The 27,502-nt window shown below is 41.3% G+C and overlaps 1 protein-coding gene across 1 annotated transcript; it reads left to right on the forward strand.

Annotated features, from left to right (window-relative positions):
* The first annotated feature begins 3,310 nt into the window (after window positions 1-3,310).
* On the forward strand, window positions 3,311-27,502 carry CNRIP1 (cannabinoid receptor interacting protein 1). The gene is made up of 3 exons (XM_003481199.5): window positions 3,311-3,831; window positions 6,662-6,812; window positions 26,537-27,502. The coding sequence occupies exons 1-3, from the start codon at window positions 3,653-3,655 to the stop codon at window positions 26,699-26,701; spliced, it is 495 nt and encodes a 164-aa protein (XP_003481247.1). The 5' UTR covers window positions 3,311-3,652; the 3' UTR covers window positions 26,702-27,502.

Raw genomic sequence — 27,502 nt, forward strand, 5'->3', positions numbered from 1 at the left:
ACATAATTGCCTTGAATAAAGAAACCAATTAGTAGCTGGGTGAGGATTCAAACTGAGATCACCTTACTCCATGTCCAACCTGCTCTTGAATACACCAGTGGCAGTCAGCTAGAGACTGTGGGATTGTCAAACAAAAAGTTGAGAAAAAGAAGTTAAATTTCCAAAAAGACTTTATTTTTACTATTATTTTCTCACTTTTTAATGTTTTATTGACATATAATTGGTTTACAATGTTGTGACAGTTCCGGCTGTACAACAAAGTGATTCAGTTGTATATATACACACATCCATCCTTCTTCAGATTCTTTTCCCATATAGATTGTTCCAAAAGAGTATCATCTTATTTCCACCCACCAGCCACCAGAGTAATCATTAAGTTTGCCGTATACTCTCTAATTCTTTTAAAAGTGCTAATAAAAGCATATATAGGGAGTTCCCATTGTGACTCAGGAGGCTACAAACCTGACTAGCATCCATGAGGATGTGGGTTTGATCCCTGGCCTCATTCAGGGGGTTAAGGATCTGGTGGTTCCCTGAGCTGTGGTGTAGTTCAAAGGCATGGCTTGAATCCCACCTTCGCTGTGGCTGTAGCGTGGGCCTGAATCTGTAGCTCCGATTTGACTCCTAGCCCATGGCTTCCATGTGTCACTGGTGTGGCTCTAAAAAACAAACAAACAAAAAAAACCAGGGACCTAAAAAAGCATATATAAATGTATTTTGTTTTAATTTTTTAATGTTTTAAGATACAATCATACTACAGATATTATTTGTAATTAGATTTTTTTATCTTTAGATTTATTTCATAGAAATCACATGGATCTAATTACTTTCCAAGACCTGGGGAACAACCACATAAAAACATGTTTACAAGAAGGACAGAAATTCAATTCAACAAATATTTATGGAGCACTTATTGTGTGCCATACACTGGTCTGCAGCAATGAACGACACAGGCAAAAATGCCTGACCTCAGGCTTCCACGCTTTGCCACAGTGTAGCCATCCCACTTTCACTATGAGCAGTTTTAAACATACATGTTTACCAATATAGCATATAACTTACTATTTTAATAGTGACTTAAATTCTATGGTATGAGTATATGAGAATTTTTGTCAATCTTTTTGTATTGGTTAACATTTAATTTATGCTTGGTTTTGATTTTCATTATCAATGCTGTGGTAACACCCATATTACAATTACATATATCCCATTATATACAATGTAATGATGCTTTTATTTCTTCTGAAGGATAGTGTCTTAAAAGTAGGATTTCTGTCTCAATATATAGATATATGATTTAACTTAATTTTAATAAATTCATCAGATAACTTCTAACAACACTGATTTCCTTACATCTTTACCAACACTGGATTTTTTTTTTTTTTTTTTTTTTTTGCCAGGCCAGAGGCATGCAGAAGTTCCAAGTTCCCAGGCCAGGGATCAAACCTGAGCCACAACAATGACAATGATGAGTTCTTAACCACTAGGGCAGCAGGGAACTCCATCACTGAATTTTAAGTCTTAAAAATTTTGCCATGCTGATAGGCCAAATAATTTTATATACAGATTTAATTTGCATTCCTCTCTGGCTCTTCCACTAGAGATGGTGAGCATCCTTACATGTGCTTATTAACCATTTGCATTTCCACCTAATAATAATTGCTAATATTAGAGTCAGGCACTAGGACATGCATCATCTCATTAGATCCTCACAGTAACCCTATGAAAGAGATAACATCCAATCCCCCACCCACCCATGTTATAGATAAGAAAACCATTTCCGAGAGGTTATGCAACTTATCCAAGTTTACACAACTGGCAAAGTGGTAGGGTGGGGATTTTAACCTGTCTGATTGTAGAGCTTCTAGGCTTACTCACTGCACAAACTGCTTCTGCTACCAGGAACATTTGTCATTTTCTCCAGCCTTACTCCCTCCCTTCTAGTGAAGTCTAAACAACTTGATTAAATTAGCAGAAACCTGAAGACTTCCTTTGCATAAGACATTATGGTGGACATTATTGGGTGATCTGAAGAAATAAAGCTCCTGCCCCAAAATCTTAGGGAATTAAAATATATTATATGTAAGCAATATATGTATAATACACAATATTTTATATATATTCAGTATTTTATATGTATTCAATATGATATACATCAGTATTTTTAGGAATACAATTTAATGTTAGTAACTATGATGTGTTGGGCAAATCTATCTAATGTTAGAGAAGCAAATGACCATACACAATTCTGCAGCCTTGCAGAATTTAGTGCCCTTCAAAGAGTAATGTAGGTAAAATTACAAATAACTGAAATGAGAGTTAAAGCTGACTTATTTTTGTAGAATGTAGGAAACAAATCACGTTCGAGATGATGCTATTTCTCAAGAAAAGCAAAAACCACCAAATAGATCCATCCCTACCCATTTGTCCTCACCAACCTGGTTCTCTACTTCCCAGGTGTGCTCACCGGCCCTGGTACTATCCACCGAGGTGGTGCTGAAGCAGGTGCTCACTCTCCGCTATCTGAAGCCATTCCCAGGGGAACCATACCACCCTTGGTCTCCCCCTACCTCTAAAACCGCGAGGTGTCAACTGATTTCTGCCATGAAGACTTTCTAATCACCCTTAATTTGCAAATCCAAGCTCTGCGGTGTCGCATCGGGTGCCCTGTCAATCCTCTTTTGACCAGTTCCGCCCCCCCTTGGCCACTGTCACCACCTATGCCTTAGACAGACCCATGCCAGTTGCCTCTTACAGGGTTAATAGCTCCTACAAGATCTGTGTAAATATATGTGATTCATTACACGGTGTCACTCGAGAGAATATCCATAATGGAAATACACACACACACGAAGATGAAGCATCTTAATATATATATGTGTTATTATTTTTTTTTTTTCTTGAGCACATTCCTAATCCAGTACGGTTTGCAGTCTACATTCGATGGAACTGCCCCTTCCTTCAGCCATTTCCCCTAAGCTTTGGAAAGTCTTAGATTAAATCACTGGCTAACGGTTTCCTGCCCGGCTTCCCGGTTGCCGAGCTTTCTGTCTCCCCTTTGCCTCTCAGCCTCCTCCTGCCTGGCTGGGGCTCGATCCGAGAGCAAGGGTGTCCGCAGCCCTTAGCTGACCGAGGCGGCGTCCAGATTCGGAGGTCTCGCTCTGGGTGTAAGGCCGCTTAAACCCAGGACCTACCCCCTGCCTCCCAATCCACTCCCCGCCCTCCCCGCGGCTCTAGGAGGAGCCTAAATGCCCTCTTCCCTTGCTGAAGGGGATTGTGGTGCGTAAACAGGATTAACTCTCTCGCCCCCAGCCGCGCTGATCTGCGGCCTGCGGGAGGGAGCGAGCCGGCTGGTGCGCAGAGGGCGCGGCACGGGAAGCGGGGGATGGGGAAGCTGGGGACCTCCGGTGCTGTCCCTGGGGCGCGCTTCCTCTCTCCAAGGGGGGCGGGGGACCGCAGCCTCCGGAGCTGCTCCTCGGAAGCCTCGGCTGACCGCCGCGACGGCACGGACTCCTAGCGGCAGCCTCCGCTCCACCACCTCCCTCTCCCTCCCCGCGCTTCCTCTCCGCCCACCGCGCTCCAGCCGCCCGGTCGTAGCCCGCGCTGTCCTCCGCCCCCCGGAGCCGCCGCGCCTGCCCGCCCGCGCCCAGCCATGGGGGACCTGCCGGGCCTCGTGCGCCTCTCCATCGCGCTGCGCATCCAGCCCAACGACGGCCCGGTCTTCTACAAGGTAGACGGGCAGCGCTTCGGCCAAAACCGCACCATCAAGCTGCTCACCGGCTCCTCCTACAAGGTGGAAGTGAAGATCAAGCCTACCACGCTGCAGGTCGAGTGAGTGCGGGCGCTCGCCGCGGCTGACTGGCCCGGCTAGGGGTACGCGGGGTGGACCGAGGCCCCCGGGACAGCCGGAGCCTCTCCCGGGCACCTCTTGTCTAGCGCCGCGCCTCGCGGGCCCAAGGGGAGGAGGGGGGTTAATGAGGTCAGCCCCCTGCTCCTCTGCCTTATGCCTCTCTCTTCCCACCCAGCGCCAGGTGGGCTATTCAAAACAGCAACAGGAAGCCGGGGTTGGGGGCTTTTTCTTTTCTTTTCTTGGCCCCTTCTGTCCCGCCATCGGCGGGGACCCCCAAGTAGCGGGGGCGCGGCTGAGGGGAGAAGCTGGCCACCGGGTTCAGGTACCGCAATCCTGGTGATTCACTGCCGGGTTCTGCGAGGGAGAAAGGCTGAGGAATGAAGTGTAAAGATGGGGGTGGAGTGACTCTTGGGACTGCCTGAGGGATGCTCCCCACTCATCCGCACCCTCTTGTGAGACTGGAACCCTGGAGCTGAAAGAACGAGACTGAGGGCAGTCTACTCTGCCTAGGCCTAGTTCCCCGGTTTTCCTTGCCTGATGTTTTTCTCCTGAGTTCTCTGTTCTCTGATGGTTTTCTTTTCGTTTTTAATTAGTTGCGGGGATTAGCTCTTCTCTGCTGCCACTGACGCACCCCAGTAGACCTCTGGCTGGACAGTCAGTGTGGGAGGGTGCGGTAGGTAGCTTGTGGGGAAGTGAAGTCCTTTATCTTTTATATACAAATATATAAATATTCCTTTATATATTGTACCTAATATTTGCTGAACTTGGAAAGTGAGGTGGAGAGGGCTTTGACCCAGCAGATATTTTCATGGCTTAAATGTCTGCCAGTAGTCATTCATTCAATACTTCATTCAGTCATTCATTCAACCAACCTGGTTGGTTCTGGTGCTCCTGGTCCATTTACTTGTCGACATGATGACAGCTCCATGTGCCCAGTACCGTCATATTTTCCAGTGTTCTGTGCATCTGGATATTATCTAGACTTTTCCTTTCCCTTCTTTCCTGGCAACCCCCTCTTCCCGAATTATCTGCTCTATTTTCTACAGGATAGTTCTCTATTTTTCAAGCTAATCTGGGGCAGGGGGCGATGGGGGAAGAGGTGGTTTTTTCCATGCCTGTGACATTTAGAAGTTCCTGGGCCAACTCAAGCCACAGCAATGAGAAATGCTGAATCTTTAAACCCTGGGCCACTAGGGAACTCCCTTAAGCTAATCTAAAAACAAATTTGTGTTAATGATAAAACTATTTTTTCTTGTATTTTATCGAGGTTTTTCAATGCCCTAACCCAGTTGTTCTTAAACTTGAGTGTACATCTGGGAGTTCCTGTTGTGGTGCAGTAGGAACGAATCTGATTAGTATCCATGAGGATGCGGGTTTGATCCCTGGCCTCGCTCAGTGGGTTAAGGATCTGGTGTTGCCTTGAGCTGTGCTGTAGGCCGCAGATCCTGCTTGGATCCCATGTTGCTGTGGCTGTGGTATAGGCCTGCAACTGGAGCTCTGATTAGACCCCTAGCCTGGGAACTTTCAAATGCCACTTCCATAGGCCCTAAAAAGCAAACAAACAAACAAAAAACCTACTTGAGTGTACATCAGAATCATCTAGAGGGCTCCTTAAAACACAAATGGCTGGGAGTTCCCATTGTGGCTCAGCGGTAATGAACCCAACTAGGATCCATGAGGATTCGGGTTCAATCCCAGGCCTCGCTCTGTGGGTTGAGGATCTGGCGTTGCCATTGCCGTGAACTGTGGTGTAGGTCACAGGTGTGGCTTGGATCCTGCGTTGCTGTGGCTGTGGCATAGGCCCGCAGCTGTAGCTCCAATTCAGCCCCTAGCCTGCAAATTTCCATATGCCACAGGGGAAGCCCTAAAAAGCAAAAAGCCAAAAGCCAAAAAAAAAAAAAAAAGCCGCAAGTGGCTGAGTCCCATCCTTGAGTTTCTAGCTTACTGTCTAGATTGTAACATAAGAACTTGCTTTCTAATAGGTTGGCAAGAGATATTAATACTGCTGGTCCAGTGATGACACTTTGAGAACAATTACCCTAACACAAAGAAATGATGCCAGTGAGAATTTTTGATGTGTGGCTGGCTTGAGGAAGAGTACCCCAAATCATGGGATCCCTGATTGTCAGAAATGAAAAAATCATTAAAGAACTAGTTCAGTGGTTCTCAGGCCTGCTAGAATCACCAATTAACCTTAAAACAAATTTACTAGTGCCCAAACCATACCCTAGACAATTGAATCCTGATCTCTGGGGTTTGAGATGGGTTGGGAATGGGTAGGTTTTGTTTTTTGTTTTCTTTTTTAGCTTCCCCAAGGCATATGGAGTTCCTGGGTCAGGGATCAGATCCAAGCTGCAGTCACAACCTACCCCTACCCCACAGCTGCAGCAACACCAGATCCTCTAACCCAGTGTGCCAGGCCAGGGTCTGAACCTACACCCTGGCACTGCAGAGAAGCCACTGATCTCATTACACCACAGCAGGAACTCCTATAGATAGGTATTTAATACCGCCACAGAGGAGAAACTGAGGAAGACCACTGACAGTGTCTGACTCAGCCTTGTACTAGGACTCTGAATGAGAATACTGATGTCAGCTCAGAGAGACTGAAGTTGGTCTAGGGTCACATAACTGGTTAGTTGGGAAAGTCAAGCCCTCTAAACTTTTCGAACTCTCTTCCATACCAAAACGTCTCTATTAACCACACTCTGTATTGTTTCTGCCTAAGGTTGTGGTCCAGATAAGGACAGGGTGCCTAAGTTAATTCCCACTATATATGGTCAAGTCCCACTATATGTGATTCCATTGCAGGAACATTTCCATTGGTGGTGTGGTGGTCCCACTGGAGCTGAAGTCTAAAGAGCCTGATGGGGACAGAATCGTATATACGGGCACATATGACACAGAAGGTGTGGCCCCAACCAAGAGTGGCGAACGGCAACCCATCCAGATCACCATGCCGGTAAGGCCTACTTGGGAGTGTTGGGGTGTGGTACCAAGGTAAATGGAAATTATGGAAAAGAAAATAATCGCTATCTCCCCTAAAAAAGGTATGAAATGAAATATTATGAAATTATGAAACATTATTTCAATTCATGGTTTTATGTTAGAATATATTTCTTCACAGTGCCCCAATACAATGAATTAAATAATCCATGCTTCTCTGTGCTTCTTTCCATTTCATAGTAAATCCAGGCTTCTTTCAGTTTCACAGTAAATTCTTTTTTTTTTTTTAGGGGTGCACATGTGGCATATGAAAGTTCCTGGGCCAGAGGTTGAATTGGAGCTGCAGCCAGCTTATGCCACAGCCAGATGCTTAACTCACTGAATGAGGCCAGGGGTCAAACCTGCTTCCTCTTGGATTCTAGTCAGCTTCTTGACCCACTGAGCCACAAAGAGAATTCCAGTTTCATAGTAAATTCTTACATGGCAAAAATTTAAGTCTCTCCCTACACTTTTGTAATGTATTTCATTGATCTGTTTATTTTTATGCCATCCTATATTGTCTTAAATAGATTGCTTTTACAATATGTGTTCATGTATTTTGTAATTGACCACCTTACAGAACTTGCTTACTAAAATTTTTCTTCCAATGATCTTGAGTTTTTAAGATAGGCAGTCATAATCTACATATAATTGTGCTATTTTCTGATTTTTTTTTTCTGTCCTTATTGCCTTGGCTAATGTTTCTAGAATAATGTTGCCTACTAATAGTTGTAATCCTTGTCTCCAGTGTTTCACTGTTAGGTACAATATTTCAAATATTTATCAGGTTAAAGCATCCTCTTTCTAACTCACTAAGAGGTACTTTTTAATTGGGAGATGTGTTGGATTTCATTTAATTCCTTTTCCCGTATATGGAGATAATTTACCTCCTTTGATAGGGAATAACCATATAACATACTTTGAAATACTAAATTTCCCTTTATTTCTTAAAATAAACCCTACTTAATGCCATTTTATTATTTTTTAATATTCAGTATGCTACATTCAACATGCTAATATTTCATTTAGGGTTTTTTGGGGAGGGGGTTTTGGGGTCACACCCAGGGCATATGGAGGTTCCCAGGCTCGGGGTCTAATTGGAGCTACAGCTGCTGGCCTATACCACAGCCACAGCAACACCAGATCCGAGCCGCATCTGCCACCTACATTACAGCTCACGGCAACGCCGGATCCTTAACCCACTGAGCGAGGTCAGGGATCGAACCCGCAACCTCATGGTTCCTAGTTGGATTTGTTTCCACTGTGCCACAATGGGAACTCCTCGTTCAGGGTTTTTAACTTTTAATTTTATTACTTTCTTATTTGCTTGATTTATCAGCAAATATAGAAAGATTTCCTGTATATCAGGCACTAAGAGAAGAGTGGTGAACAAAATAAAGATCCCTGGGGCTTCATGGGGCTCTCAATCTAGAGGAGGAAAACAGACTTTATGCATGATTATCAATAATAAAGTAAATAGTAATTATTATACAAAAATGTACTGAAAAAGTAGTGGTGCCCTTGGGGCATATACAGAGTTCTTAGTCTAGTCTAAGATTTAGGGGATGGCTTTCTTGAGAAAGAACTAAAGAATAAATAAGAGTTGAGGGGCGAGGGACCACTGGAGGAAAGAGAGCTACAAAGGTCAAAAGTGGGGGGTGAGCATAATGTGTTTCAAAGAATGACTGAAGCCCAGTATGGCTGGAGCAGAAAATGAAGCAGAGACTGGCTGAAGGTTAAGCTAGAGAGGTAAGTAGGGACTAGAGCTTACAGGACCTTCTTTCCTTATTGAATTTATCCCAGTGCCCATAGGAATTCATTGAAGGTTTATGAATCAACCGTGATTTTCCATTTGCATACAAATTATATGTAAATACATAAATGCACCCCTTTAAAGTATAAGGGTACACAGGTTGTGACCACTTTATAATCACCACCCCAATGACAATACAGACATTTCTGTTACCTTGAAAAATTCTCTCATGCCCATTTCTAATTGGTGCCCCCAGAACTAGCTCAGTCTGAACTTTTTGTCCAATAACTTAGCTTTAACTGTTCCAGAATTTCCTGTAAATAGAATCCTACCATTGTGCCTGACTTCTTTCACTTAGCATAATAGTCTTGTATAATGTTGCAGCACAATGCTCTTGTGTAAGTAGTTGGTTCCTTTTATCACTGAGTAATACCCCATTGTAGGAAATCCTGCAGTTCATTTATCCTTTCATCAATAAATGAACACCCAGGCTGTTTTCAGCTTTTGATGTTATGAATAAAGTTGCTATGACTATTTGAGTATGAGTCAGTGTGAACATGTTTTCATTTCTCTTGAGTAAATACCTAAGAGGAGATCTGACAAGTCACATGGTAAGTATATGTTTAACCATATAAGAAATATCTAGACTGTTGTACCATTTCCTAATTCTACCAGCAGTGTGTGAGAATTCTAGTTGCTTCGTACTATAATTATATATCAATCTTTTAAATTTGGTAGAGCCAAAACCATTTTGTTTCATGATCTATAGTTTAGCCTTTAAGTCAGAGAGCCTCAGTCTTCCAGTTTTGTTTATTCAAAGTTATTTTGGGGAGTTCCCGTCGTGGCGCAGTGGTTAACGAATCTGACTAGGAACCATGAGGTTGCGGGTTCGGTCCCTGCCCTTGCTCAGTGGGTTAACGATCCGGCGTTGCCGTGAGCTGTGGTGTAGGTTGCAGACGCGGCTCGGATCCCGCGTTGCTGTGGCTGTGGTGTAGGCCGGTGGCTACAGCTCCGATTCAGCCCCTAGCCTGGGAATCTCCATATGCCGCGGGAGCGGCCCAAGAAATAGTAACAACAACAACAACAACAAAAGAGAGACAAAAGACAAAAAAAAACAAAACAAAACAAAAGTTATTTTGGCTATTCTAGGCCTGTTGAATTGGTTTATAGGTTTTAGAATGAGCTTATCAGTTTTTCCAAAAATTGGGATATTAATTATTTTTGCATTAAATCTATAGGTCATTTTGGAACAATTAGACATTTTAATATTGAACCTTCTGATACGTGAATATGATACATCTCCCTATTTAGGTCTTCTTTAATTTCTCTCTATATTACAGTGTTCCTTCTATAGACATATTTCATTAAATTTACCACTAAGCGTTTAATATTTGACTCCCATAAATGGTAGTTATTGCTAGTATATGGAAATAAAATTGATTTTTTCTATATTTGTCTTGAATTCTGAGGCCTTGTAATCTCACTTATCAGTCCTAATGGGTTTTTTGGTAGAATCCCTGAGATTTTCTATGGTTGACACATTGTCATCTACAAATAAAATTTTATTCTTCTTCCTTTCCAACCCACATTCCTTTTATTTCTGTCCTGATGGCAGTGGCTAGGACCTCCAGTTTGATGCTAAATAGAAGTGATGAAAGTGGACATCCTTGTCCCTCAGACTCAGCAAGAAGACATCCAGTTTTTTGACACTAAGTATGATGTTAGCTGTATGGTTTTTTGGTAAATGCCTTTCATCAGGTTAAGGGAGTTCTCTTCTATCACTAGTTTACTGAGTTTACTGAGAGTTCTTAAAAAATATAAATGTTTTGTAAAATGTTTTCAAGTATTTTTTCTTTATCTACTGAGATGATCATGTGATGTCTTCTTTATTCTTTTCTATAGTAGATTGTTTATTCAATGTTAAAACAACCTTAAATTATTGGGATAAATACCAATTGGTCATCATATATTTCTCTATATATACATATATGTCTATGTTTGATTCATTGACATTTTATTGAGGATTTTACATCTATCTTCCTGAGGAATATTGGTCTGTGGTTTTTCTTTTCTTATATTGTCTTTGTCTAGTTTGGATATCACAGCAATAATACTGATAGCTGTGTAAAATGATTTGGAAAGTTGTTCACTTTTTCTGGAGAAGTCTGTACAGAATTACTATTATTCTTATTTAATTTTGGATAGAATTCACCCATAAAGGCAGGCATTTTACTTTGCTTAAAGGTTTTTAGTTACAGATTCAGTTTCCTTAATTGATATTGGGTTGTTCAGGTTTTATTTCTCGAATTAATTTTTATTATAACTTGACTGATATCATTCATTTATTTTAATTAGATTGTCAAATTTGTTGGCACAAAGTTGTTGGTAATAATCCTCCGCAATCCTTTGATGTCTTCGGGTCTCTAATGAGGCCCACCCTTTTGTTCTTGATATTCATAATTTGCCTCCCCCTTCCCAGCCAATCTAACTAGAGATTTGTCAATTTTATTGGCTTTTTCAAAAACCCAGCTTTGTTTTCACAATGCTTCGCTGATCTCTTTTTCTGTTTCATTGATTTCTGGTCATATCTTAATTCTTTCCTTCTTTGGTTTGCATTAGGATATTTTAATTGAAGTTATATACATACACACAGAGTAAAATGATCCTTTTGCACATTGTACACTTTGTCTGTGTGCACCTAAGTGTGCATTTCTTTGAATCTTTTCTGCTTGGAGCTCATTGAATTTCTTGAATCTATAAGTGAATGTTCTACCAATTTTGTGTTATTTTTAACCATTATTTTGTTTCAAATTTCACTTCAACTTTATTCTCTCCTCTTCTTGTAGTACTTCTATTACATATACATTGGACGGCTTGGTGTTATCCCACAGTCTTTAAGGTCCTGTTCAGTTTTCTTTTATGTTTCTTCAAATTAGATAATTTCTTTTGATGTTTGTTCAAGTTCTTGATTTTTTTTTTCTTCTCAGTTTTCCGCTTACCCCACGTTTATAGTCTATGATTATATTTTTCAGCTCAAGAATTTTTATTTATATTTTCTATAGGTTCCCATTCCTCAAGATTCTCTGTTTGCTCACTGAGACCATGTGCCCCTTTATTTCTTTGTGCATATTTATAATTTCTGGTTTGAAATATTTGTTTGGCTAATCCAATATCTGGCCCCATTTCACTTTTTTCCTGAATGTGGTCATGCTTTCCCATTTTGTTACATGTTTGATAATATATGATTAGAAACCAAATATCACAGATAATGTATTCTTGATTTGTTTCTTTTATTCTCCTGAGGATTATTCTCTTTTTATTTTATTTATTTATTTATTTATTTTGTCTTTTTAGGGAGGCACGCCTGGCATATGGAGGTTCCCGAGCTATAGCTGCCGGTCTACACCACAGCCACAGCAACGTGGGATCCGAGCTGCATCTGTGACCTACGCCACAACTCATGTCAACACCGGATCCTTAACCCACTGAGAGAGGCCAGGGATCAAACCTGCCACCTCATGGTTCCTAGTCGGATTCATTGCACCATGACGGGAACTCTGATTGTTCTCTTTTTAAATTCTAGCATGTATTAACATTCCTGGACTCAGACTACAAATTCTGTCTTCTCAGCAGTGGAGCAGCTGATCTCTCTGCTTAATTTTTTTTTTTTTTCAACTCCCAGTTGCTGCTTTTCTATCCTGGTCACCTCGTTCCAGTGGAATGCAGCAGTCAGCCAAGAAATTGGACAGTTTATACTAAGATTTTGGGAGCCATCCACCTTGAGGTTCCTCTAAATTTCCAGCTGTTCTGCCAGTCCTGAGCCCTTTGCTTTGACACTTCAAGCCAGTAAGGCTCCAACTTCTCAAATTTGGAAATGCATTCAGTTAAATAATAGTAATAATGAAAACACAGTCAACTTACAAATCTTACTCAACCTAATTCTTTCTTTCTTTCCTTCCTTCTTTCTTTGATTTCTTTCCTTCTTTTATCTTTCTCTTTCTTTCTTTCTTTCTTTCTTTCTTGAATAGAGTCTTTACTGGTTTGTCTGCCTTTTCAAGCAAAAAAAGCCCCCTCCCACCAGCCCATACATGCAGTTAGCCAAGAACTATGGCAGAGTTATAGTCAAAGTTTGAGTCGCACCTCTTCTGCAGTTCTCTTACTTCCAGGAGTCTCTCCCTAAATTTCCAGCTGCTCTGCTAGACAGACTTGAACATTGTCTTCTGCCACTTCTAGCAGATAAGGCTGCCGTTTTCTTCTGCCAGACTGTCAGCGGTTGAGGAGGACCCTCGGGCAAAAAAAGGACAATTCTTAACTGTTGTAGTTGAGGTCATTCCAGTGTAACTCTTGGGTTTCTGTTCTGCTTTTAGTTGCATTTTAAAAGCTTTAAGTTGGGAGTTCCCATTGTGGCTCAGTGGTTAATGAATCCAACTAGGAACCATGAGGTTGCGGTCTTATCCCTGGCCTCACTCAGCGTTGAGTGAGGTTAAGGATCCAGCATTGCCATGAGCTGCGGTGTAGGTCACAGATGAGGCTCAGATCCCACGTTGCTGTGGCTGTGGCGCAGGCTGACGGCTTACAGCTCCGATTGGACCCCTAGCCTGGGAACCTCTATGTGCTGCAGGTGTGGCCCTAAAAAGACACACCAAAATAAAATAAAATAAAAGTTTCAAATAGTTTTTTGTTTATATTTTGTTAGATTTTATAATTCTCTATGTAAGATTCACCCAACAATTCTATTCCACCATTACCCACCCCCCACCTTTTTAAAAACATTTCAGTGAAGTACTTCCAGTTCCTGGTAATGTGATAAGATTTGTTGTTAAAATCAGTCTAATAGAGGAGTTTATCACAGCTCAGCAATAATGATCCCTGGCCTCATCCAATGGGTTAAGGATCCATCATTGCTGTGAGCTGTGTTGTAGGTTGCAGACACAGCTTGGACCCTGCATTGCTGTGGCTGTGGAGTGAGCCAGCAGCTGCAGCTCCAACTTGACCCCTAGCCTGGGTGGGTGTGGTCCTAAAAAGACAAAAAATAGAAGACAAAAATATAAATAAAATAAAATCAGTCTAGTAGCAATGTGTAGCTTGGAAAGGGAGATGGGCGAAGGGCAATTAGAAGCTCTTCAGAGTCTAAGATGCAGTGTTAGGGTTAATAGCTTTGTATAATAAATTGGGCCCATTTTCATAGTTTATGCTCTGAAACAATTTACATAGCTAGGACCTAGCTGCTACTTGACAGTCTGACAGAACCTCCCCATAAAAGTCAGCATCCAAAATAAAGACGTTTGGAGGGACTATCTCTTAACTTTCAACTTCATCCATAATGTTAGCCCTGGGGAATTCTGAAGATTTTATTGAGTCCATTCTAGTTGTTTTTCTGAGGAAACCAGCCATGTGTACAGAAACACATTTTAAAATGTATTTTTAGACATCTAGGGAAAAAGCGGAAGATCACATATCCAACAAAGGGCTGATTGATCAAAATAAATCTTTTCTATCAAAAAATATCCTTCTACTCTAGTTCTTCAGAATAGCCTGTGTTGGAGTTCCAGTGTGGCTCAGCAGGTTAAGGATCTGGCATTGTCACTACTGCCTCGGGTTCAATCCCAGACTTGACCCAGGAATTTCTGCATGCTGCAAGTGCAGCCAAAAAAAAAATTAAAAAATAAAAAATAGCCAATGTAATTAGAGTTGAAATTAACTCAAAATTAACTCAAAGCAGAATTGCAAATACTAAAATCATCAGAATCGTAATGAGAGTCCAGAAGCTTAATGAACTAAGTTCATTCTTTAACTGAATTTATAATGAGCACTGGGTCAAGTTCAAAGGTGGCCATTGTAAATGAGACAACACCCTGTCTCCCAAGTGCTCACAGAGTAAGAGAGGAGGCCTCCCCACCTCCCCAGAGCCAGTGTGGGCTGAGGGGACCAGAGCCCTATCTTCCTCTGGTCTTAGAAGGGTGGAGTCACACTTCTTTTGCTATCAATGTAAACAGAACCCTAGGGAGGAAGATTAACTCAATTTAGAAAGGACTCAATGACATTCTTCCTAATTGGATCTGTTAAGTGAGAACTTCTACATTATTTTATTTTATTTTATTATAGTTTTTTGTCTTTTTAGGGCCTCACCCATTGCATATGGAAGTTCCCAGGCTAGGGTTGAATCAGAGGTGCAGCTACTGGCCTACATCACAACCACAGCAATGCCAGATCTGAACCTCGACTGTGACCTACACCACAGCTCACAGCAACACAGGATCTTTAACCCACTGAGCAAGGCCAGGGATTGAACCCACATCCTCATGAATACTAGTCAGATTTGTTAATGCTGAGCCACAATGGGAACTCCTACATTATTTTAAATAAGGCTGAATGAAGCACAGGGTTTTTTGTTTTTGTTTTTATTTTATTTTATTTTATTTTATTTTATTTTTTGTCTTTTTGCCTTTTCTAGGGCCACTCCCACGGCATATGGAGGTTCCCAGGCTAGGGGTCGAATCGGAGCCATAGCCACCAGCCTACACCAGAGCCACAGCAACGCAGGATCCGAGCCGCGTCTGCAACCTACACCACAGCTCACAGCAACGCCGGATCATTAACCCACTGAGCAAGGGCAGGGACCGAACCCGCAACCTCATGGTTCCTAGTCGGATTCGTTAACCACTGCGCCACGACGGAAACTCCCTGTTTTTGTTTTTAATGTGAGAATGATTTAGACGTAGAAATGAAAAGAAAGATTTTATTACTCATGTCATCTGGGTTGCCTGTCCAGACATCTGCTAAATGGTCGGAGAACCTTTAAGTTACAAGAGGCTTTGGGAATGTATTGCAGAAAAAAAGATCTCTACACTGTAATTCATGAATCCTGAGTCCCAGCAATAAAGCCCAGCTTATTCTACATAGTTTCCACTCTAGAAGAAGCAGGTGACTGATAGGTGATTGTTCCAACAATGATTATACAATATTTGGTTTGCACATTGACCATGCAATGGTATCTTATCTGTCATAGGGTGATTCTAAGGAAAACAATTGAAACCGAAGATTTCCTGATCATGAGAGCAGCTCTGATATTAAAGTCAAATGTTTATTCTAGTGGTGAAGCTTTCAGCTAGCCTTTATCATTATCCTGTGACATTTTAAAGTTACTATTATTTCAGGAGTGTCTGCTATGGCCAAGGGGATCGATGGCATCTCTGGAGCCCTGGGGTGCAGGTTTGATCTCTGGCTCAGCTCGGTGGGTTAAGGATCCTGTGTTTCTGCACCTGTGACGTAGGTTGCAACTGCAGCTCAGATCTGATCCCTGGCCCAGGGACTCCACAGGCTGCAGGGAGGCCCACAAAGTGGGAAAAAAAGACAAAATAAAATTACTATTATTTCAAACTTAAGTATTAAAAAGTATACAGGGAATTCCTATTGTGGCTCAGCAGGTTAAGAACTGGACTAGTATCCATGAGGATGCAGGTTAAAGCCCTGACCTCACTCAGTGGGTTAAGGGTCCAGCTTTGCCGCAAGCTGCAGCGTAAGTCGTGGAAGTGACTTGGATCCAGTGGCTGTGGTGTAGGCCAGCAGCCGCAGCTCCAATTTGACCCCTGGTCTGGGAACTTCCATATGTCTCATGTACCTCCCTGAAAAAAAAAAATCCTTTTTTTTTTAAAGTATAGAGGAGGTCCCTGGGGCCTCAGCAGGTTAAAGATCTGACATTGTCACTGCTGTGATGCAGGTTCAATCCCTGGCCCAGGAACTTTGCCAAGAGCATGGCCAAAAAAACAGTATAGACAGACCACAGTCACAGACAACACTGAAACCTTGACATCCAGGTAAATAGAGTCAATTAAGCAGAAAGTTTCTGGATTATTAAATTTACATACTCCATCATGGGAAACATCAGTGTCGTGGGTGCCTGCAGGCACATCAGGAATGTCAGAACTCATTTTGGAAGTTAGGAGGATACTGGGACACCATCTGCCTCTGTAATTAAGTGTGATTCCAGACAAAACTTAAGTCAATGAGCCTGCTTCTTCAATGCAAGCATGTGGATTTCACTCTTCTGCGTTGCACTATCCGACCACTAAGACCACGTTCAGCTCTAATATGGGATGAAAATTACAAACTTACCCTTGGAGTGTGATACTAGTTATCTGCTCAAGAAAGTCAGATTCTCAAATACTGTCATTCAGGATCCCACCAAATAGGACTTAAGGCCAACAAATCCATGTAGGATTCTTTTTTTTTTTTTTTTTTTCTCTATGGACACTGACATAGAGAGGATGGTAGGAATGTAGTTTTTCAGATTTTTAAGTGAAAAAAATCATTCTGACTGAATAATGCTAGAATAGATCGCAATTTGGGGGACAACATCACTGTTGTTCTTTCCTCATGTCATCCTTCAAAAAAGATTTCAGATGGATCACGGGGATCTCTGTAAAAAGTCAACTGTGTAAAAAAAATCAAAACGAAAAACATCTAAACCCAAAGGAAATGGAAGACATCCAAAGGTAAAAAATGGAAAACTTTGATTAGATACAATGTAAAATTCCTGTTAAGCATCAGAAAACAAAGTTGATTTTTCCTTAGAAAGCAACTTAGATTAAAAGGCAAATGACAATTGAGGAAAAACTTCCTTGTAACAGAGTTGTGTGTTGTCTGATTTGCCACTGTCAGTACAAACATTGCTGCTGCCTTAGGACCTTCCCACAGCCCTTTACTCCCCACTGAAGCCCAACTCAGGGGAAACTCAAATACCATCTGACATAGATGAGTGGCAGTGATCTCTTTATTCAGATAATTCCAAGAGTTAGTAAGCAATTCCCAGATTCCCAGCTCTCAAAGCTCTCCACCCTCCCTCAAAGAGCAGTGCTAACCTTTTTTTTTTTTTTTTCCTTTTTTTTAGGGCCACACCCATGGCGTATGGAAGTTCCCAGGCTAGGGGTATATACACCACAGCCACAGCAACTCGGGATCCGAGCCCCATCTGCGACCTACACCACAGCTCACAGCAGTGCCAGATCCCCAACCCACTGAGCAAGGCCAAGGGTCGAACCTGCAACTTCATGGATACTAGTCGGATTTGTTTCCGCTGTGCCACCACAGGAACTCCCGAGCAGTGCTAACTTTAATGTGACTAATTCTCCATGCAGTCCCTCCAAGGAGAGAGCCCAGGTGGGGATTCTGTCTGCATCATGGTGGCCATCATGCCATTCCCCTTTTGGTGGCCCTCTTCAGTGGGAGCCTGAAGGACTTTGGAGGAATGAGGCAGGGGGGTGACATGAGCTTGTTGTGAGGCTGTGTGTGCCCAGGGAGGGGGCTTTACCCATATGCTCCTAAATATAAAAAGTGTTCCTCGTGTCAGCTCTTTCTAGTCATTTGCCAAGATCTGTGACCCAATATATAAAGAATTCTTAGAAACCAGGAAGGAAAAGAACCACAGGGTATGGAAAATAGAAAAATAAGCCAACAACATAAAGAGGCAACTCACAGAGGAAGTACAAATACTCAATGAATATATTTTAAAATGGCTTAATCTCAGTGTTGGTTAAAAGAAAATACAAATAGGGCAATGGCAGCTTTCACCTACAAAATTGGTCAAATATTAAAAATAATACTAATTGTTCATGATAGTGTACTATTTTATGAAATATGATTTTTCTCAATTGATTTTGGATCCTGCAAACTCGCTAAATTCACTTATTAAATTGCTTAGTATTTTCTGCAGTTGTTCATCTGTGAATAGAAAGTTTTACTTCCCTTTTCTGTTCCCCTCTTGCCTTAAGGTACTGGCTGGGACCACTATTACAGTGCTGAACAGGAGTACTAAGAACTGCTGTCTTTGCCTTATTTCAGTCTCTTACCATTGAGGGTTGTATTAGCTATAGGGTTTTGTTTTTTTTGTTTTTTTGTTTTTTTTTGCTGGTACCCCTTAGTCAGATTGAAGAACTTTCCTCCTATTCCTAGTTTGCTGTGAGTTTTTTTTCTTTTTGTTTTGTTTTGTTTTGTTTTTGGTCTTTTGTCTTTTTAGGGCCACACTTGCAGCATATGGAGGTTCCCAGGCCAGGGGTCTAACAGGAGCTGTAGCAGCCGGCCTACACCAGAGCCACAGCAACTCAGGATCCGAGCCGCGTCTGCAACCTACACAACAGCTCATGGCAACACCGGATCCTTAACCCACTGAGCGAGGCCAGGGATCAAACCTGAAACCTCACTGTTCCTAGTCGGATTCATTACCACCAGGATGGGAACTCCTGCTGAGAGTTTTTATTATGAATAGATGTTGAATTGTTAAATGCTCTTTCTGCATATATTGATGCGATTATTTGGTGTTTCTTTTCTATTTTGTTAATATGGTGGATTACAAGAATTTTCAAATATTGAACTCTCCTTGAGATCTAAGGAGAAACCTCTCGACCTGATGTAATATCCTTATTATGCATTGCTGGATTTGATTTACTAATATTTCAGGCAAATAAAATTATAAACAAATTTTATATAAAAATCCATGAGGAATTTTTGTCTGTAATTTTCCTGTGCTTGTAATATCTTTATCAGGTTTTGGTATTAGGGTAACAATGGCTTAACAACATGAATTGAAAATATTTCTTCCTCTATTTTGTAGAATTGGCTTTTTTCCCTTAAATGGATGAATTTATCAATGAAGCCACTTGGGCCTGAAATCTTCTTTCTAGGAAGACTTTTTTTGTCTTTTTAGGGCCACACCTGAGGCATATGGAAGTTCCCAGGCAAGGAGGTGAATCAGAGCTGTAACTGCTGGCCTACACCACAGCCACAGCAATAGCAACACGGGATCCAAGCCACATTTGCAACCTACATCACAGCTCATGGCAACTCCGGATCTCCAACCCACTGAACGAGGCCAGGGATCAAATCAGCATCCTCATAGATGTTAGCTGGATTGTTTCTGCTGTGCCACAACAGAAACTCCTCTAGGAATAGTTTTAACTACAAATTAAATTTCTTCAGTATTAGAGGCCTAGTAATAGTTTGTGTCTCTCAAAGGACTTATCCATTGGGAGTTCCTTGGTGGTTCAGCAGGTTAAGGATATGGTGTTGTCCCTTCTGTGGCATGGATTTGATCCCTGGCCCTGGAACTTCCACATGATGTGGGTGCAGCCAAAAAAAAAAAAAAAAAAGGACTTTGTCCATTTCTTTAAATGTATTGATTTTGTCCATTTCTTTAAATATATTGATTTAAGGTGGTTCTTAATCTAAGGAGCCCACATTGTTCCTTATATAGGATCTGTAACGGTAACATCGCCTTAAATCCCAATATTAATTTTTCTTTTCTTTTTCCTGCTCAGTTTTGCTAGGACTTATACATTTTAAAGACTTTAAAAAAAAAAAGATTTTACTTTCACCAATTTTTTTTTTTTACTGTTTTTCCTTTTTCTATTTCTTTGGTTTCTGCTCTTTATTGCATTTCTTTTTCTTACCACTAGACCGGCTAAAATTAAAAGGACTGGCAATGTCAACTTTTGGAAAGGATATAGAACAATGGAAATGCTTATGTTGCTAGTAGAAATGTCAAATGGCATGATCACTTGGGAAAAGTTTGACAGTTTCTTAAACATACTTAGAGGACCCAGAACTTTTAGTCTTATCTATTCAAATTCAGCTAAAAGAAATGGAAAACATGTATTACTAATAAAACCTCAAACAGTACAGGAATAGAGAGACTTGGAATCCAGTCAGAACTGGTAAGTCACACCAACTAAAAATCACAGGTGCTTATTTATACTGAATTTGTTTACTAATGAAGTAACATCATGTTTCTATCAATATAATGAGTTTGTTCTGCACTTCCAAGTCAGTGGATTTCTGAGGGATCTTATTCCCAGTGAATTTCATATGTCTCTGGTGGAGTTGGGTGGAATGGGGATTGGAGAGAAGTACTCTGGGGATTCTAAGCCCTCTGGTTGTAAGACCACCATAAAAATGCCTAAAACAAGCTCTTCAGATTCAGTATTTCTTACTGAAGACAACAAATGAATCTTCTCTCCTTGAAATCTGAGGGGTTCTCTTTCACATCGGTTGTAAAATAAAAATGTACCAAGGCTTGCAACTCGGGAGACGAATAAGGCAAATAAAATGTCCGGGTATGTGGTAGCGTATCAGTTTCAGAATACAATAGACTGGGTGGCTTAAACAACAAATAGCTACTTCTCACAGGTCTGGAAGCTGGACGCCCAAGATCAAGGCACCAGCAGATTGAGAGCACTCTTCCTGGTTCTCAGACAGCTGCCTTCTTGCTGTGTTCTCACATGAAGGAAAGGAGAGCGAGAGAGACATCCCTCTCATGTCTAGGTTATAGGGGCACTAATCCTATTCATGAGGACTCCACCCTCACTCTCTAATTACTTCTACAAGGCCCACCCCAAATACCATCATATTGGGGATTCAGGCTTCAAAATATGAATTTTGGGAAGATACAAATGCTCAGTCCATAGTAGTGTCCTAAAGCATTCTTCACATAACAGTCTACAGATATCCTCACTTAGAGAGAAAAACACAAAAAATATTCAATACCTCTTAGCTCATTTACTTATATAAATAGTTTGGTACATTGATTTTTTTTTTCTTTCTTTCTTTTTTTACTTTTTTTGTCTTTTCTGGGGCCACACCCACAGCATATGGAGGTTCCCAGGCTAGGGGTCTAATCGGATCTGCAGCTACCAGCCTACACCAAAGCCACAGCAACGCGGGATCCGAACCACATCTGCAACCTACACCACAGCTCATGGCAATGCCAGATCCTTAACCCACTGAGCGAGGCCAGGGACCGAACCCGCACCCTCATGGTTCCAAGTCATCTTTGTTAACCACTGAGCCATGACAGGATCTACCCGATTTTCATTTCTAATAGGAATTAGAAAACCTATTTGACCTGCTCCTCTCATTAGTTGGTTGCATAGTCTAGACCTAGGGCAACTCACTTAACTTTTCTGATTCTTCTTCCATCCATAAAACAGAGACTTTTTTTTTTTTTTTTTTTTTTGGCCACACCCATGGCATGTGGACTTTCCCCGGGCCAGGGATCAAACCCTCATAACAGCAGTGACTGGAGCCACTGCAGTGACAATGCCAGGTCCTGAAACCATTAGGCCACCAGGGAATTCCACAAAATGGAGATGTTAAAACCAGTCACAGGACCAATGCAGAATGACATATATGGAAGTAATTGTATGTTAAAAAGAGAGCTAGGAAATGCACAAAACTATACTGTGTATAATTGCATCACCCAGGGAGCCTGCCTGGGTGAATTTTCCTTGGAAGGCACAGATGGGTTGGGAGGGAGTGGAGACCTCTGTTCAAGAGGAATGTCAGCTTTGGAGACTCCATCTGTTCTTAGCCAGGGGAGAAGAAATCCTAAGCTAGGTAGGGAGACGCCAGGAAATAGAACTCCAGAAGAAAGAAAAGGAAGAGAGTTAATGGGAAATGAAAACAACTAAGGTGTGGGAGAGAGGAGAATATATGCCTGGTTAGCAGCAGTGAAGTTTACTATAACGTGACCTTGGGTCCAACATTAATCAAAGACAAAGTAGAAGCACCCATATCTTTAGCTGCAACTTGCTGTCAGCAGACTTCTATTTTGGTCTCCTGTGTTACTGAGAACTCTTAGGTTGAGACTTTCTCAGTTTTAAGGTTACTCAGATGTAAGTGCAGTGCCTTAGGGTTCTTGTATTTGCCTGTGATCCTAATCATCTTTTGTTTGTTTGGGTGATCAGCTTTTATTTCTATCTATTTCAAAAAAGCCCTCAGCATTGTTCCCCCCCCCCCCACTTACTTAGCCTGATTTCTAGCTTCTCCCTCAAAAGATGAGCTAGTGTTTGTAAAATATTTGTGTAGTAATTTAACTCGGTTGCCCTTAAGATATACCCTGTTCTGTGCTGGTCAAAGACCATAAGAAGTCATCTTAATGATTTGTAAGAGTATTCTTAACACCATTATCCTATTACAAACAAAGTTGTAATGATTTCATTAGCATATCTGTATCTTTAATAGAATTTATAAAATCACTAGGGTTTGAGGGATTAATTTTTCAGGGATGATAGATCCATTTCACCATTTAAAATACTCTTTGTGATCATAAAATAACATATCAATTGCAGAAAAATCTAAGTAGAAAAGATGGAAAAACAATTTCTTTACTTAGAGGTCCACTATTTTTTTTCATTTGCTTTTCTCTATACATCTTACTTTATATAGTTGAGCTCATAATGTATGTAAACTGTTTTAATCCAGCTTTTTTCTGTTCACATTGTTCTAATCATTTTCTCTCATCATTAAAAGCCTAAATTCCTGTTTAAAGATTATATAAAATCATAATACAAACATGCCATTATTTTAATTATTTATTATTATTATTATTATTGCCATTAACTACCATTTTCATAATAATTTCCTAATGTTGGGTGCTTAAATTGCTTCCGTTATTTGGAAATGTTTGCTGAGTTGATGATAGGTGAGTAATATCTCTGCAAAGTTTATGTTTCTTTAGTTAGTAATAACATTACATTTGAAGATTTTTCGGATGTTAGCCAGGTTTTTTGGGGTTTTTTTTTTTTTTTCAGCTGCCCCCACAGCATATGGAAGTTCCCCGGGCCAGGGATCAAATCCCAGCCAGAGCTGCAACCTACGCCACAGCTGCAGCAATGCCAGATCCTTAACCCACTGCACAATGGCAGGAACACCAGTTACCCAATTTTTCAATGAACTGTGTTCCAGTTTTATCCAAATGTTCTTAGTAGTTCCTACTAATTAATTCATATAATATTTTACATTAAGAATATTAACTATTTGGTAACACTTATAAATACAGTTTAGCTGAACTTTTTTTTCTGATTATGAAAGTAAGATTCAGTGTTCCCTTGTGATGTAACATGTTAAGGATCCATTGTTGTCACTGCAGGGGCTTGGGTCACTGCTGTGACACGGGTTCGATTCCTGGCTCAGGAATTTCCATATGCCACAGGCACAGCCCAAAAAAAGGAAAATTCAATCATTAAGATTTTAAAGTACAAATAAGTACATAGAAGAAAATAAAACTTCTTCCATCAGCATTAACATGTATAATTTTAATGAAATCAATACTAGACAGTCTTGTTGGTCCTCTGTTGTTCAGGTAACAATATAGAATAACAGAAAAATTTTACATTTAGAATTGCTACATATTATTCCATTATATAGCTATACCATAATTAATTAATGTGTTAAATATGGAAATTTAGTGTTCGGTTTTTCACTATTCTAAACACTGTGATGTTCTTAAGATAAACGGTGAAATTGCTGACCCCAAGTATATTCACTCCTTTCACTTGATACAAATTACCCTCCCAAAAGGCGAATTCAGTTCCCATTCTTTAGAATACCTGTTTCTTTGTAACTCATTAAAAATCAATGTTTCTAATTCTTAACCAACTTGGCGGTATAGTTTGCATTTACTACATGTACCCATTTAAACATACTAATCAAAGAGTTTTGACAAACATATGCTTATCCTCTTATAACCACTATTGCAAGCAAAATGTAAAATATTTTCATCACCCCAAAAAGTTCCCTCTTGCACATTTTCATCAATTATCAATCCCCTCCTCCCACACTAGTTCTTGGGTAACCACAGATGTTTCCTGTGAGCATAGATTCTATTCTATCACTGTAAGACACACACACACACACACACACACACACACACACACATATGTTTTATATAAATGGAACCATTATGTATATATTCTTTGGGGTCTAGATTCTTTAATTCAGCATGTCTTTGAGATCCATCGTTGTTGCTGACTAAATCAGTATGTTCTATTTTATTGTTGAGTAAAAAGGCATTTTATAGATATACCAAAACGTGTCTCTCACCTGGTGGATGATGAAACATTTGGGTGGATTCCAGTCTGGGGCTTTTGTGAATAATCTGTGTATACATTTACGGGTCTTTATGCCATGACTCTCTAAAAAGAGGTACTTCATTTTCTTCCCTGGAAGAAAATTTGTAGAGGGTCCATCACCCACTGTTTTCAGTCAAGCAGATTTCCAAAAGGAAAGGCAAACCCTGTTTTGGGATCCGATTAGCAGGATGAGGCAATGGTGCAGGATATAATTTTGAGAGCATCTTGGAAAGCTGTCTGGGAAGCACCTGACCGTCCTCCTTCTGTAGCAGCCGCAAGCCTAAGGCTCCTATTGCTCACTGCCCTTCCCCCGCCCCCACCCCCCCATGTCTTCTGGCTCCTGACAAGTCTAAGAACCCTGCTAAGTCAGTCCCTGTCCCCTCCCATGACAGGGCAGGGTCAGAGGAGAAAATAACGACAGGCATCATGCTGTTTAATGCCAGATCCCCTAAATAGCTCCAGGAGACAGTGGCAGGGTCAGGCTATCCCGCAGGCCACTTGAGCGTCTGCCCAGTGGCCTCTAGGGTATTCTGTGCTTTCTTCTTAGCTACAGGAGAAATGTGTGCCCATGGCTCTGGAGAATTCTCTGCAGTGTTTGCAGGGCCTGCCTTCTGGAAGTAAAATGCAGACGTCTCGAGAGCAAAGACCGTGCCTTATACAAATTTTTCTGTGTGCAAAGCACCCAGGAGGTACGCAAATGTGCTTTGGGATAATGTGTCATCGAAGCCTGAGACATGAGTGTGGCTTAATAAACACTCACTAGTATTTGAAAGTTAAAGTAGGGTCTTTAACAATGCAGTGCTTTGGAGTTCCCGTCGTGGCTCAGTGGTTAACGAATCTGACTAGGAACCATGAGGTCTCGGGTTTGATCCCTGGCCTCGCTCAGTGGGTTAAGGATCCGGTGTTGCTGTGAGCTGTAGTGTAGGTTGCAGACGCGGCCGGCAGCTGCAGCTCCGATTCGACCCCTAGCCTGGGAACCTCCACATGCCACAGGAAGCAGCCCTAGAAAAGGCAAAAAGACAAAAGAAAACCAAAGAAACAATGCAGTGCTTCCTCCAAAAATAGTTTTGTCTGAAATTGAAATGAATGATGGAAGGGCCATTGTAGCTTATGTTTAGTCAGGTTATACATGCAGAATTTTGTACAGCTGTTTTCCAAAATAGAAAAAAAAAAAAAGGCAATCATTAAATATCATTCCTTCTCCTCTTTTCCCAATCTCCCTTCTGTGGCAGCTCAGAGATTCTTTTTTTTTTTTTTTTTTTGTAATTTTATTGAAGTATAGTTGATTTACAATGTCGAGTTATTTTCTGCAAAGTGATTCAGATATATAGATATATATATTCTTTTTTCATATTGTCTTCCATTATGACTTACCTATGAACCATGATATTGAATATAGTTCTCTGTGCTATACAGCAGGATCTTGCTTATGAAATTCTGAGATTCTAAGAGTAGTTTCCAGAAATTAAATTTGGGAAGCAGATAAACTTGGGGAGCTACTTTTATTAAAGACAATATGATAGCAAACGTCATGTGTATGATGGGAATAAGTTTTTCTAGAGAGAAAAAAAAAAGTTTCCAGGAGTTCCCCTAGTGGTTTAGTGGAAACAAATCTGACTAGCATCCATGAGGACGCAGGTTTGATCTCTGGCCTCGCTCAATGGGTTAAGGATCTGGTGTTGCCATGAGCTGTGGTGTAAGCCACAGATGCGGCTCGGATCTGGCGTTGCTGTGGCTGTGGCATAGGCCAGCAGCTGTAGCTCCAGGTCAACCCCTAGCCTGGAACCTCCATATGCTGTGGGTGTGGCCCTAAAAAGACAAAAACAACAAGAGTTTGCAGATAGCGCTTCAGGAAAATCTCTCAAGGAAGATAGCTCATTAGCGTAAAGGCCCAAGTGTTCAGAACACAAGAGCCTGGAGTGATTACATCAGTCACACGAGATCACACGGGACCTCGTTCACGAACCTCAGCTCTTGTCTATATTGTTCTTGTCCATTGCTCATGGCAGAATGAGGTTTCGATGGGGTGTGTTTCTCTTCCCACAGTTCACTGACATTGGAACCTTCGAGACAATGTGGCAGGTCAAGTTCTACAATTACCACAAGCGGGATCACTGCCAGTGGGGAAGCCCCTTCTCTGTCATCGAGTACGAATGCAAGCCCAACGAGACCCGCAGTCTCATGTGGGTGAACAAGGAGTCCTTCCTCTGAAGCTGGCTCTGTGATGCTGCTGGACAATCTCTTGAGAAATCCACTTTTAGATAACCCAGCACAAGCCGTCACCGAGGCGCCCCGATTATTTTGAAAGTGTCATTCCCCTCCGAGGCAATGTCCCTGACATAAAAGATCGCGATGTACCCTGCCCAAGAGGCTCCCTCGCTGTGTTTTGTGTTGGTGTTCCTGCCTCCAGTTGTTCTTGATCATGCCGTGACCCCTTGTGAAGAGCTCTGTGGAGCCCACGGGCCGTGTCCTGCACTTAACATCTCTGCTGAGTGACTGTGCTGTTGTGCTTTCAAGTTGAGTGATTCCCTCTTTGTTTTGGTTAAATGTTAAATAAAAAATAACAAATTGCGTGGGTTCCACCCCAAGTGTGCTATGGTAACAGGTTAACATGGGGTGTTTTCCAGCCCTCAGAACAGGCTTTGTGAAAATGTGATGCAAACAGCCATCAGTGGGACTCAAGTGTTGTGTTTTCTATAAACAACTGGACCTTTTCAGGGAAGGATTAATGACAAGAAAAGGACAAAGATTTAAGAAGCAGTTATAATGTATTTAAACCCATGTATCGTAAGGCATTGGGCTGTGGCCTAGTGGAAGTGGGAAAGAGCCTGGTGTGGCCCACTGTTAAATGAAGTGACCAAAGTTACAGGGTTACCTCTTTGGCAAGTGACTGTGGTGTCCAGAAAGGCACAGGGATGACCTCCCTACATTCCCCTTCACTTGAACTTTGTAAAACTGTGTGTGGAACTGTCATCAACTTTTGATATTTCTTAATAAAGTTAATGAAAATCA

This window comes from Sus scrofa, chromosome 3 (genome assembly GCF_054392235.1).
Source record: "Sus scrofa isolate SSC_HxYL_T2T_F1_AM1 chromosome 3, Sscrofa_HxYL_maternal_Yorkshire_Landrace_v2.0, whole genome shotgun sequence".
Classification (NCBI taxonomy): domain Eukaryota; kingdom Metazoa; phylum Chordata; class Mammalia; order Artiodactyla; family Suidae; genus Sus; species Sus scrofa.

Coding starts and splice junctions, on each gene's coding strand:
- CNRIP1 (XM_003481199.5), top strand. CDS start 3,653: ATGGGGGACCTGCCGGGCCTCGTGCGCCTCTCCATCGCGCTGCGCATC. Junction 3,832..6,661: donor CCTACCACGCTGCAGGTCGA/GTGAGTGCGGGC, acceptor ATTCCATTGCAG/GAACATTTCCATTGGTGGTG. Junction 6,813..26,536: donor CCATCCAGATCACCATGCCG/GTAAGGCCTACT, acceptor CTCTTCCCACAG/TTCACTGACATTGGAACCTT.